General features: G+C 41.4%; 1 protein-coding gene across 2 annotated transcripts; it reads right to left on the reverse strand.

The window, feature by feature from the left end:
* Positions 1–224: 224 nt before the first annotated feature.
* LOC119746208 (methionyl-tRNA formyltransferase, mitochondrial-like) lies at positions 225–10,718 on the reverse strand. 2 transcript variants are annotated; one of them, XM_038223016.1, is made up of 11 exons: positions 10,569–10,718; positions 8,402–8,739; positions 7,373–7,424; positions 6,692–6,867; positions 5,913–6,035; positions 5,319–5,421; positions 4,715–4,790; positions 2,829–2,917; positions 2,577–2,649; positions 1,796–1,878; positions 225–962 (listed from the first exon to the last, which is right to left on the reverse strand). In XM_038223016.1, exons 1-11 carry the CDS (start codon positions 10,581–10,583, stop codon positions 852–854), a joined length of 1,239 nt encoding a protein of 412 aa, XP_038078944.1. In that variant the 5' UTR covers positions 10,584–10,718; the 3' UTR covers positions 225–851. The 2 variants fall into 2 exon arrangements, with proteins under 2 accessions (XP_038078944.1, XP_038078945.1); XM_038223017.1 differs by having other exon boundaries at positions 226–962; positions 10,430–10,716.
* Positions 10,719–13,081: the final 2,363 nt, after the last annotated feature.

The raw sequence follows: 13,081 nt of genomic DNA on the forward strand, positions 1-13,081 counted from the left end.
CGCAAAATGATGAAGACAGTTCTTGGGGTAACTAATTCACAAGACGTAACATTTATGGACCACTTATATATTTCAACATCAAGAGAATGGTTTTCGGTTTATGTTACTGTTAGGCATTTATCTAAAATACACTTATACCGTGGGGTAAATCTGTGTCGGCGAATAGAGGGGGGGGGGGGGGCGGGATGGAGGGATGACAAATTCCTAACATTGCCCAGCCGTCGAAATTCGTAAAGGGGAGGGGGGGGGGGGGAACTACACGACACATGGGGGCGCTGTTCATGATACAAATGTTCATCTCATGCAAACTTGAGAGCTTACACTTATAACCTTACATCAAAACGGTGCATAATTTTCTACTATTTGTTCTCCATTGTTTTCAGTGCCGTATTTCATGCACTCAGGGCTGTTGGAAAGTTAGAAAATAACCTTAAAATCGTCATTTTTTTTTATTACTCACTACAAAAACCTAAGGGGGGGGGGGGGACGATCCAATGACCCATTGTCCTGGTCAAAATGTTGGGGGGGGGGGGGGGGGGTTACAGCCTCGCACTTATACATCTCTCCAGAAAACTTCATGTGGTATACTCATGGTCGGAAGTGTTTTGCAAATTAAGTGCATTGCTGCATGAAATGGCGTCTATCCAAGCCAAGAGTTGTGATTTTCAAGCAAACAGGTACATGTTCATGGAGCATTGCCAGTGATGTTACATACACTGCCCCATTATCACTTCATGACAAGACACATAATAAATCCCATTGAAAATGACGTTATACGTCACGTTGTCTTCCCTTGCCACTTCAAGTCAGATATCATTTAAAAATAGCTGTCAAGCCATCAAAGCATGGTGTCAGACAAAATACTGCCGGCCTCTGTCCTTTCCTGACAAGTAACCATTATAGAAGTCTTGCGCTGTCATCTTTTTCTTTAAGGTCACTTCACCAAAGCCCACCCAGCCATCCTGCAAACCCGAGATGAAAAACAATGATGGTAATAAATGTGATTTGAAATTGAATTGAACATCTTCTCTTGGATAAAGAGAACAGATAACATAATGTCCATGGGCGTCGCCGGGAATTTTTCTGGAGGGGGGCAAAACACATTTTTCCCCACAAAATCCCTATATTTTCCAGCTTTTTTTGGATTGATCATTTTTTCAAGGGTGGGCAGGGACATTTGGCCCCCCCCGACCCTTTGAATTAAAAACAATATGATTTCGCACCTCTTTTTCTTTTTTTTCTTCTTTTGTTTCTCTCTTTTTTCTTTACGCCCCCCTTGCCCCCCCCCCCCCTCGCGACGCCCATGATAATGTCCTCATGACCTCTGACTCCGTGTATGTGTGAAATATTTACACCTGCATGAGTTGGAGAGACATGTGGGTTTTCGGGCGAATCAATGAGGTGGGGGGGGGGGGGGCATGGGGAAGGGGCATCTCCCCCCCCCCCAACTCACACAAAAACATTGCTGTAAAAACAAACATGCACCAAAAATTACAATAGACAGTGTAACTTGCCTCCTTTTTCATCCCAGTCCCAACCCCCCCCCACACTCAATTGCACTCCGCCCCTCTTTCCACTTCCCTTGTTCAGCGTTGCCAAGATTTCACTTTGGCATGATTTATAATTAATTGTAGTTTGCTTTACATTTTTATTTTAACCAGGGAATGAGTGCAGCCAACTATTTTTTAAAAGTTCCCTCCACGGATTCGGAAAATATTAACAGATATAGAACGATTTTACTTTCAAAGATCTTGTTTTCTTTTCGTTTTTAGAGAACCTTCGTTTACGGACATACCTTGCACCAGACACATAGCTGCTGGGTTGCTTTGTCGTAATGCACTTCACCTAATGCTGGATTGGCCACTTTGATTTCCCATGCTGCCAAAAAAAATTTAAAAAAATAATAAATTGATAAACAAATAAAATTCAGACAAAAAATATTTAAAAAATACAAAAACAAAGTCACAGCATTTAAACATTTGCCGAGTATTTTACAGCAAATTATTGTTAACCCGATATATGTATCAAGTTTTGTGATCAAAGATGTTGGGAAAAGCAAGGAAAAAAAAAGCTACTCTTGCAGTCTGGCTCCCTGACCCTACTTCAGATGAAACAGAGCACTATACAGACGTCAAGGAATTGTCAGGTCAGGGAACCAGACTAGCTGGCTTGCACCCGTTCATATGGATGTGTAATCAGATTGCAAACAACATGTGGACTAACTAAATTCGGTGAATTGGGGACAGTATTTCAAAATACAATGAAGTCTTTTTTTTCCTTCCAAAGATGGTTGGCCGACCATCCTTGGAAATTGATAACAAATAATTCTTGAAAAGTGCCAGCACACCAGGTGCCATAATTTCTCAGGATGCTTGAGACGGTTATTCACTTACAGTCAAGTAAGGTATTTCAAAATACGTTTGTTTTTTTGATGTTTGCAAATACTGTGTATTACATTTAAGGTTATAAACATATTGTTTTGGTCGACTAATTTGAGGCAAAATGCTTGGAAGTTTTCTGAAATCTGTCTTCATTCTCTGACCCAGACAATAATTTCCAACTATGTATAAACACACCTGCCGTGTCCATGGGATCCGCCATTTTGCTCAGTCTTATCTGGTTACCATGCCAACTGGTTTCAAGCGGAAACTGAAAGATAATGAAAACAAAACTAACACTGAATAATGCATAAAGATGCGAGTTAATATTTGAATAATTATGTGCTTGGCCTGTTTTAAACAAGTACTTCCAAAACCTTAAATAAATATGAATCCAAAAAAAGATGAAACTTTGTATCATGGCCCCTCAAAATGTTGGGATTAACTGACCTGGTGGCCGATGGCTCGCTGTAATCGGTCAATCTCGGACGAAGTCTGACTCCAATCAATAATGGACATGCTGGCAACTACCTTACCGCCTGTCATCAACGGGAACATGTAAAAATAACAGATGGTTCTGGTATACGGAAACATTGAGCCAAAAAACAATATGCCAAAAAAAAGACAGCGTTAAACAGCAAACACAACTGCAAACTGAGGTATAAACCAAAACTAAGCACAAAGACTTCCAATATTATCAAGAGACCACTTTGTACTGACATGTGTTACAACAATATAGGGTGAATCCGATAATAATAATTAACAAATGTCAACATCATGATAGGAATATCAATTCTGATGATTGGCAATAATACACTGAAGTACGTCCACACACGTTAACTTTTCAACAAAACATTTACCATTTCAACCACTTCAGAACAAAGATCCTGTAGTAGCTCCTCAGAGGAATAATCATCAGAAAAAAATAAAACTCATGAACAGGGGGCTTACATACTGGAATGTGTATCCTTGTGGAGACATTCCTTTGTTCTCGTTTACTAAATTTTTCGAGTTTGAAAGTGTAGTTTAAAAAATGCTCTTATTTTAAACAGAATTAATTTCCTTGGCTGAAATTTGGACTTAATATTCCTTTTCTAAAACTCTTCCATTTGCGACGGATCAACATAGCTTGGAAGTTCCTAGTTTTTGAGTAAAATCCATATATCTATTCCATGAAAACCTTGTGGAGACGTATTCATCTATAGAAATTGCCCTGTGGAGACGTATACAATCTTTTGTTCCTATTGTACACACGTCTCCAGAGGGCATGGTGTATCAGATCATCATGTGAATGCAATACAAGAATGCTAAAATGTGTGCGATGCCATACAACTAAAGTACAGAATACATATATGGTGATGTTACACGACCTTAGTATTCTGGTATGTTTTGAAAAAAATGGTACTGTTAAACCTCTCAGTGAAGTAATTTTTTTTTGGGGGGGGGGGGGGGGCTGGCTGGGGGGGGGTGTCTACACTCCCCCCACCACCACAAACAAAGGAAAATCATGCTGAAACAAATATAGCAGATGCCTGCTACACCCACATCCCCTTTGACAGATACACCCCTCCCTCTTGAGCCAAACTTGGATCCACCCCTGAATGTGTCGGGTTTTTGGGTGTTTGCAAGACATCTCAGCTCTGAATTTCATTGTTAAATGTAGGCTGTCAGACAGTTGGTTGCAAAAATACAAAGGCAGCAACTGGAAAATTGTACACCAAATAATTTGAATCTTTAAAATTACTGGTCAGTAACTTTGTAACACCGGCAGTCTGCTTCACTCTCTCAATCAGTACTCGTGGATTTGGCTTCTGGTTTTGCCACTGACATGGTACAGTGTACAGCCATAGCCCTACCCAGTTCGGACATGGCTGTGCATATGTGACCCGCTCCGCAAAAATGAGTCTGTTGTGGCAAAACTGACATTTTGAGTTAACTACATTAATAAAATGGGAATGAAATAAGCTTTCATTTGGTATATCACGGACCTCTCTAGGACATTTGGTTGCATTGTTGTGCTTGTTTCATTCTGTAAAGTTTTTGCAAAGCTAGAAGTGTCTCAATGGAGAAAAAAGGGTTTGAAAAATGACAAATACACTGTAACTAACCAAGAAAAGCACCAAAGATTCATAATTGTTTTTCTTTTTCTTACAATATTTACATTTCTGTGTAAGATATTTGAACTAAAACTATCAAACAACCAAAATAAAACAAAAACAAAAAATCCAAACTTTGAGCAAATTTTTACTGTTTCCATTTCAAAATGGCAAAAGCTTGAATTCAAATTATGCGACATCAGACTCATTTTTGCAGAGCGGGTCACATATAATACTTACACAGAGTAACGCCTTTTTCTGTCTGACTTCTTCCATTTTCAATAAATGCCGGCAAGTCGGCAAGCACCCGCAGAATCTGAATAGCAAATTATCCAGAAAGATCACGCTTAGAAAAATCCACATCCAATCCATTTGTTTTACTTCAGGGCTTGAAAGGGACAAAATGGCAGCTTAGTCCAATTGTTATTGCATTTCATATGGGAATTTGTAAAGATTGATCATTTAGTTGAAGAGGATCATGTGTTTGAGCTAATCAAAAAAGTTAGAGGGTTTTATAGTTTATCCTAGTAGGACTTTGTCAAAGGTTATATCTGCACAAGATCTGTAAAGTGTTGAGTGTACAAGGCAAAACCCAATATCAAAATCAGGCATGCGACAGGGAATTTACAAAAAAAACGAGGAAACTCCAAAATCAAACAAGACTTTGTACAGTATTTTTGATTTTTCAATTTGTAAAGACATTCATGAGAAGTTAAAAATGAGGAAATCTGCGGATCCGAGGAAAAGTTGCAAACCTGCAAAATCCTAATGCAGCTGATATGTTTCTTTGTGTGTTTTGGTGGGGGGGGGGGGGGTTGGTGGAAATGGAAGTCATTTCACTCACCATGTCTGCTCCTTTACTGGCCAGGATTCCTTGTAAGGATTCCGTCGTGCTTCTCTCTGGGATCTCAAGGCTTTCTTGAAGGAGGATGGGACCTACATCGAACCTTGACAGGAAGAGGTACAAGGAGAATGAATGTGAGGATCTTGGAGTGATAGAACGTTTAAAAAAAAATGGTGAAAGGTAGATGAGAATTTAGGGATTGAGGCTCGATCACTTGAACTGCAAGTTGCCAATTTGGGATTTTCAGTTCATTTTGTGGTAGTCGGTGACACATCGTACATGAGGATCCTAGAGGCAGTACCCTCGAAGCTTCTGATGCATCTTGACGATGTTGCTTCCCTGTAGTCTGGTTGGCCGACTACTTCTTTAGGATACTTAATTATACATTACGCAGAATGCATGGCCCTCTTTGCACATTGTGTGGATATTTAAAGTTGACCCAGTATGTCATAGGTCATTATGGCAAGTTTTTGCCAACGATGCGCTGGCTGTTCTCAGACTCTACATCTGGTGTTTGATACAGAATATTCAACTTGTGTCCAGACTAGGTTTATGACACCGGATTGACCCTAGTGAACGACCTACAACCTTCACCTCTTGGGCATGATCCTCATGATGGAGACACCTGTCGTCTTGTCCCCTTCCAAGATGGCATGGGTGATAGGGGAAGCCCCCCTCCATCGGGGCAACAGGCTGGGATGAATGTTGGCAATTCCACTAGAAATTCGGACAAAAAAAGAGCGTGTAATTTTTGGGCCGATTTTAACTAGCCGATGATGAAAGGCCAGATTTTCAAAGACATGTAAACCACAAGGAGAACAACCTGCTTTAAAAAGATGAATAAAGTAATTGACTGGAGTGGGGTATGAACCTGTGACCTCTGGATTGCCGTTCCGGTGCTCTACCAACTGAGCTATCCAGCCCTAAGTTGACGGCTCCCCAATTTGTCATTGTCTTTGTCTTTGTCCAGGGGCGCTACTCAAAGCCATAAACCCATAGCCAGGTATCACGCCCGAAGTCACGATGCTAGCAACAATTAGTACGCTACAAAGCTGGGAAATAACAAACGGGGATCACTCAGAGAAGATGTACCTGCTAAGTTTCCTCTTGTGTTTTTTAATGAATTTGTAACAAAAGAGACGTCTCCTCTCTGAGTGATCCCGTTTGCTCATCTTAAATAAGAAGCCATTACATCATGTAAGAGAGCACGCGCACTCGGCCTCAACTTAAGATTACACGTATGGGCTCCGTGCACAAGTACCCCCCTCAACGGCACGAAAGAGAGAGTTTGGGGAGACCACTGGTAACCGACACATCTGCCTTCTCATTACTGCATGTATTAATAATTCATTTCAACAATGGCACTCACTCACTATGGGAAACTGTCAATCAGGTGACCGGGTACCAGGTGACCAAAGGACGACAGGACACCGACATCGTAACCTTTGACCTCACCTCTGATTGGCCACGGGATAGTTGTCAGGTCGTTGTCATGGCAGTACTGCCATATTGGTGAGATCACCCTCGTCCTACCCCTCCGTTTGATATACTGTAGGATTTGGAAAGTAATCATTGTGAGAGATAGTTGTTTGGCAAAAGACGTAATGTTTTGTTAAATTTCAGCCAAACGATGGATTTCCAATTCGGGGATGGGACGATTTAAGCAACAAACCAACCCCATAATTTGGTCCAACCAGACTTGTGTGATTCGTGACTCGGACTCGAGTCTTATTTTCCATGACTCGGACTCGAGTCACGATGACGACTGACTCGGACTCAGACTCAACCCTGAGGATTCAGACTTGGAATCAGTCTTGACCTGCATGACTCGGGACTCCACCAAAATGACCACAAATCCTTTTTTTTTAAAACAATATAATTACAAATTATTTCGAAGACGATCCTCTCGTGAGCAAGCGATACAGTCAGTGCGGTGCAGAGGAAACGCATCTATGTACTGTACATGCACAGGGCGTGCGGCTGGCTTGTTTCTAAACAAACCCACTCCGAGCCTCTCAAGTAAATCATCATCGGTCCACTTCTCCAGGGCTTACCTTTGTTTCCGGGCATACCACATGCAAAGTGTCGACGAGTTTACCCTCATTCCTGTCAACCAATCAGAATGCATGTATGTTAACTCTCAATACCGTGTATGAAAGTCCAAATACTTAAAGGGACACTAGGTCCTGAAATCCCCGGAAATTTTATGTTTTGGATTGTTTACTTAGCCTATTTCAAACATCTGGTTGAAAGGAAACCAATCTAATGTCTTACCGTTCCCGAGAGAAGACGAAAAACAGCTCGAATTTATGGGGTCGCAAAAGTGGACCCTGAAATTCATTCTCGCACGCATAATACAGGAATAACACAAAAACATCCAGTTTTGAAAGGATAGTTGTGTGGATGTTTATATCCTACTTTTAAATGTTATTTCCGATTAACATCATCTCGTTCAAAGCGTGTTTTGTAGCCCAATTGGGCTGTTCCAGGATCTAGTGTCCCTTTAAGGTATTGAAAACATGCAATACAAGAAAATAGAATGGCACCTGAAACAACCAGTCCAACACTACTTCAGTGCTGCATCAGTCAACTGTGCCAAAAGAAACATTTGGCATGAACCGGGAACTAGTCTCTATTTACTACACATTTCTCCAAAGTCAGCCACCAGACTAATGACACTGAAAGGTCAGTCTTTTCAAATAGTTGGACCATGGTTGGACATGTACCAGTCTAGCGTTTAGCCTTATTTGAAATCACTTGACTTCCCTCTCATATGCAAAATATTGAAGAAGTGTCTCCTATAAATTTGAATTGAGTCTGCAAACTTGGTTGGTGAAATACTGAAGGCCTTTCTTTGCCCAATGGGATTTTTGGAGAAATTTGCTGGCTATAAAGAATGAGTAAAGTTGGCCTGACTTAGTTTTGCATGTTTCAGAGCAGTCCAGGTCCCAGTCTGGGGTGCCACATGTTTAATTAACTTGACGAGTGCATTTTGAAATTGAATATTGGAGTATGCCACTGATCAAGTGCAAGTTGGAATAATCGAACGCTAAATTACTTGAAAAAAATGCAATTTCACCCACTCTCCATATGTGTTTTTATGCAGTGCCCTCAGACTTGAAATCGAAAAGTTGTCAGAGCCAAAGAACATCACCCTCCAAGGAGGACCAACCCTGACATCATCAGTGGAATAGTCCGCTTGGTCACAGTCTCCCGACGACTGCCCTGTATGTAGGTGTGCTGTAGCTTGGAGACTTGGAAGACGGTATTTGCAAGCAGGGGGGATTTTCTTCATTGATGTGGTCACCGAAGACCAACTCCTACAGAATGGACGCACGGGTAACGTGGACTGTTGTATGAAGGACCTCATCACTTGAAGCGGGAAAACTTTCCTCTGAGTCATTTTGAAGTTACAGTCGCCCTGATTGATTCAAACAAAACAAAAAAGTAGAACATTCCTAGATTAAAAACACAGACATGATGGAGGGAAACATTAAGATTTTACAAATGTTATTATTATTACATTCAGCATAAATAATTTAGAATACATATTTGTCCATTTTATTGAAATAAATTATATCTGGCACTCTGGAGGAACAATGATCTCGAGAAAATCCTGAAGTCAGTGGCAGTCGATACGGACAACTCTCTCAGAATTTACACTGAAACACAGGCCAAATAAAAAGGGCCTCCTCCTTCCTTTTGTTTAAAATATTTTCTGGACTACCTTGGAACAAAATCCACTGTTAAATTGTTTGACCCACCACGCTAGTTTGGCAACATTACGAACATGCAGGTATGACATATATAGAGGTCATATATATAAAGAATACAGGGTTTTGAATTTTGGAGGGTAAATTGACCATAACAAGGACAAAACGCAACATGAACATAAGGATGGCGATCACTGCGCAATGCGAATGTGCAAGGCACGCGGAATTGCACGGCACCAACTGTAAAATGCGTAGTAGGAAACTCGTTATTTTCTACCTTAAGAAACTGTTCATAATTGCAAAAAAGGTGTCATTGACATTAGAATTTGAGAGATGTTTGCTTTAGGTTGAAAAGGTCATTTTTGAGTTAGCTTGAGTAAGTTCAGTAGCCCTGCTAGCATGGCTATAGCCCGACTGCGTCTGGCCGTACAGTAGTAGTATTATCGCCAGACTAGACGCAGTCGGGCTATGGGCATGGCTCAGCCTAGCCCGACTGCGTCTGGCCGTACAGTACTATCGCAAGCTCTGTAGTACGGCCAGACGCCCGATGCTTCCAAAAAGACTGAATTTTGTTGGCCGCCGATGTAGCGATTTTGCTACATCTTTCGATCGCGATTATCTTTTCATCCAGGACACAAATTTCCAAAGTTAAGGTTCGTAGTCGTAGAGCAACTCATACCTTTTCGAAAAAACGTTCTTTGGTCTCAATATTTTCATCCATCTGGCCACAAGACGAATTTCAGTCATCAGATTCCACAAATATCGTCCCCCATGCGATCCCCCATGCGATTTCAAAATGGCGGCCGCGCTGTAATGTATGCAATATGCAGGCGCGCCCGCGCAAACTCATGAATATGCATAAACAGTCTGTGACGTATGACCTCGTGTTTTTGGACGTGCGTGCGGCCCGTGCGGGGCCATACGTCACGAGGTCATACGTCACAGACTGTTTATGCATATTCATGATTTGCGCGGGCGCGCCTGCATATTGCATACATTACAGCGCGGCCGCCATTTTGAAATCGCATGGGGGATCGCATGGGGGACGATATTTGTGGAATCTGATGACTGAAATTCGTCTTGTGGCCAGATGGATGAAAATATTGAGACCAAAGAACGTTTTTTCGAAAAGGTATGAGTTGCTCTACGACTACGAACCTTAACTTTGGAAATTTGTGTCCTGGATGAAAAGATAATCGCGATCGAAAGATGTAGCAAAATCGCTACATCGGCGGCCAACAAAATTCAGTCTTTTTGGAAGCATCGGGCGTCTGGCCGTACTACAGAGCTTGCGATAGTACTGTACGGCCAGACGCAGTCGGGCTAGGCTCAGCCTAGGGCCGTTGGCGTTGCAACATTCTTTCCCCATAAATCCCCATATTCTGATTTTTAACTCACCCTAAACGTGAATAATTGATATTTTTATATCAAACATCTTTAGGTGTGCCACAGTAACACAGCAAATACGTCCATACATGTACATGTCACGCTTTACCGTGTACACCAATATATCGCCATTTCATTGTAACTTCATTACCGGTGCTAGCTGCATCGATTTAGTACTATAAAGTACTACTAGCGCGGAAAGCGTGCAGGGGATGCATGTGCGCGCTGAACTAAAAGCGCCCTCCACCAACTATAAAACGCCATGGCGCGTCTTCGCCGAGTGCATTTTCAATGGAGGCGCTGTTCAAATCATTGATCTCCATATACACAGACTGGATAGGACATCGCGTACGAACGTGCGTCCGCGCACGCGTTTTTTGAAAAGGGTAAAAGAACACAAATACGCATTTCGAATTGTGTACACTTTCGAACGGAGGATTAAAAAATTAAGTTGGGTTTTCTTCGGTTTCTTTGTCATTTTTGAAAGAATAAAAGAAACAGAGATCTAAATTGATCAAAATCGACGAAGAGTATAGTCAAGGTGTGCGCAGCATGAGATATTACTGGAGTCGGGAAGTCAGGAACGTTGAAGAATAGGACAATTATTCGCAAGTAAGTTTTTTTTTAACGAGGCCTATACAACACGGCATGGAGGAATATGAACACGGGAATGACAAAGCAAATTATAATATCGTTAATGTCGCTGTGAGTTTGAGGGGATGGAGGCCTGTGTGGTAGCTAGCGAGATATTCTGTTCAAATTCCATGCGATCTAGGCCTGTCATGCTCAGTGGTCGGCATCATTTTTCTTTAAAAGACATAGGCCTAAACGTGCATGATTAACCCGGCAATGGCAATGAACAAAAGTTGACTTGTTTAAGATAGTTTATTCGAATAACTTTTATATGCAAAACCTGATTGAATTATGTCTGCCTTGGCTTAACGCCTACCGAAATGTTTCTATTCTTTTCTTTATAAAGAGAAACCGAGGAGATGGTTTATGCTAACTTACTGCACAACTGGCCGATTGACCTTCATATCAAACAAAGAACTTCAGCAAAGCCATATAGCAAAAACCACCAGCTGCAGGACCGAGCCGGACGAAAATGGAGAACTTCACGGAGGGATGGAATCGACTGTATCATCCACTGAATGGAACATGCGATGTGATAAGCATCTTAGCGTTTGACTTAATCAATTTTTACGATGTGGAACTGTTAACATTGATTGATTTTGGTTTTGGAAAGAAGTTGTGGAGTTCAACGCAAGTATTTTTATAAGCTCCCAAGATGACTGTCACATTATTGACAGTTTGTATGGTGAAGAAAGTAATGAGTACTTTTACGGTTTGAAATTATGTTGTGTACGCCGTTATATAAGATTACTAGCTATAGCCATAAACACCGTCATATTCGCTCACAAAAACGATTCCCATTACACTTACAAGTAATTATATTTATTTTCAGAAGTATAGCTAAACATTTAATTGCAAGACCGTGCGTAGCTTGAATTATTCTTTGACAAAATTAGTATAGTACTATTTTGGTTTGTGATTCATCTCCTTTTACAAAATATCACAAAGAGGTAAACGATGTCATTCCCTGATCAATCTAGGGACGGGAAGAAGTTTTTACTGATTACTTTGTAAAATTAGGTTTTTTTTTACCTTTTAGATTGTAATTGGTTTATGTTCAGGTTTTTTAATAAATATATCACTCATTTGAATGAATCTCCATACAATTTCTCGTGTGAGTGTTCAGTTAAAAAATATGATGTCATTTCAGCATATTATTAATACAATTATTCATTTCGTTGATGGAGTAAATCAGTGTACTCTAATGACCAATGTGACAAAGATGAAATGGCAATTTACTTACAATCGTTTTTGGGAGGAGAAGGGATTTAAAAAAAAAATAAGGGAAAAGGAAATGGGGGGTTCTTGAATTTCGAAAATGCATAATAAGAAAGTGTATATCAAGAAAGTGTGGAAAAACTGTTTGGAGGGTAACTCTTCATCGTTCAGGGTTTTTTAAAGATTGTTTTGGAGGAGCGCTTGAACTCCCTCCTGTAAGAAAAATTTCACTAAACAATCCATTTTCCAAAGTAAACAAAGTGAAAGCACAATGCGCGTTTACCCGTCTGACAGTAAACGCGCCGCCATTGTTCGGCCGCGCATTCGTGCACAAACACGGCGCGATGTCCTATCCAGTCTGTGTATATGGAGATCAATGGTTCAAATGATGTCCCACTAGCTGTCTGCATTTTGTGCACAGGCAGCCATTATCACCAGTACAATTTGTTGGCGTGTCAGAGCAGGGGGTGGGGTTCGCATTATTTTTTAAGGAATTTCTATTGTCTTGTGACGGCTGTACAATCCAAGCCTGCAGAAAAAAATCCGCAATGCCGCATTAGTCCACAGTAGCGTAGCCAGGAATTTTTCGGGGGGGGGGGGGGGGCTGGAACATTTCATGGGGGGGGGGGGGGCTGGAACATTTCATGGGGGGGGGGGGGGCTGGAACATTTCATGGGGGGGGGGCTGGAACATTTCATGGGGGGGGCCGTCATGTAGATCAACGGTAATTTTTTTAGTAACTCAAAATCTCAGTGGGGGGGGGGGGCGACGGGGGGGGGACAAGGTTTCATGGGGGGGGGGGGCTGTCGCCCC

Source organism: Patiria miniata, unplaced genomic scaffold (assembly GCF_015706575.1).
Source record: "Patiria miniata isolate m_02_andy unplaced genomic scaffold, ASM1570657v1 HiC_scaffold_7, whole genome shotgun sequence".
In the NCBI taxonomy this organism is placed as follows: Eukaryota; Metazoa; Echinodermata; class Asteroidea; order Valvatida; family Asterinidae; genus Patiria; species Patiria miniata.

Excerpts from the sequence above, each read along its gene's own strand:
- LOC119746208 (XM_038223016.1), bottom strand. Across the intron at positions 6,036-6,691 it reads CTGATTGACAGTTTCCCATA|TGGAATTGCCAACATTCATC; the intron begins GTGAGTGAGTGC and ends CCGAATTTCTAG. Across the intron at positions 963-1,795 it reads AGCTATGTGTCTGGTGCAAG|GATGGCTGGGTGGGCTTTGG; the intron begins GTATGTCCGTAA and ends TCGGGTTTGCAG.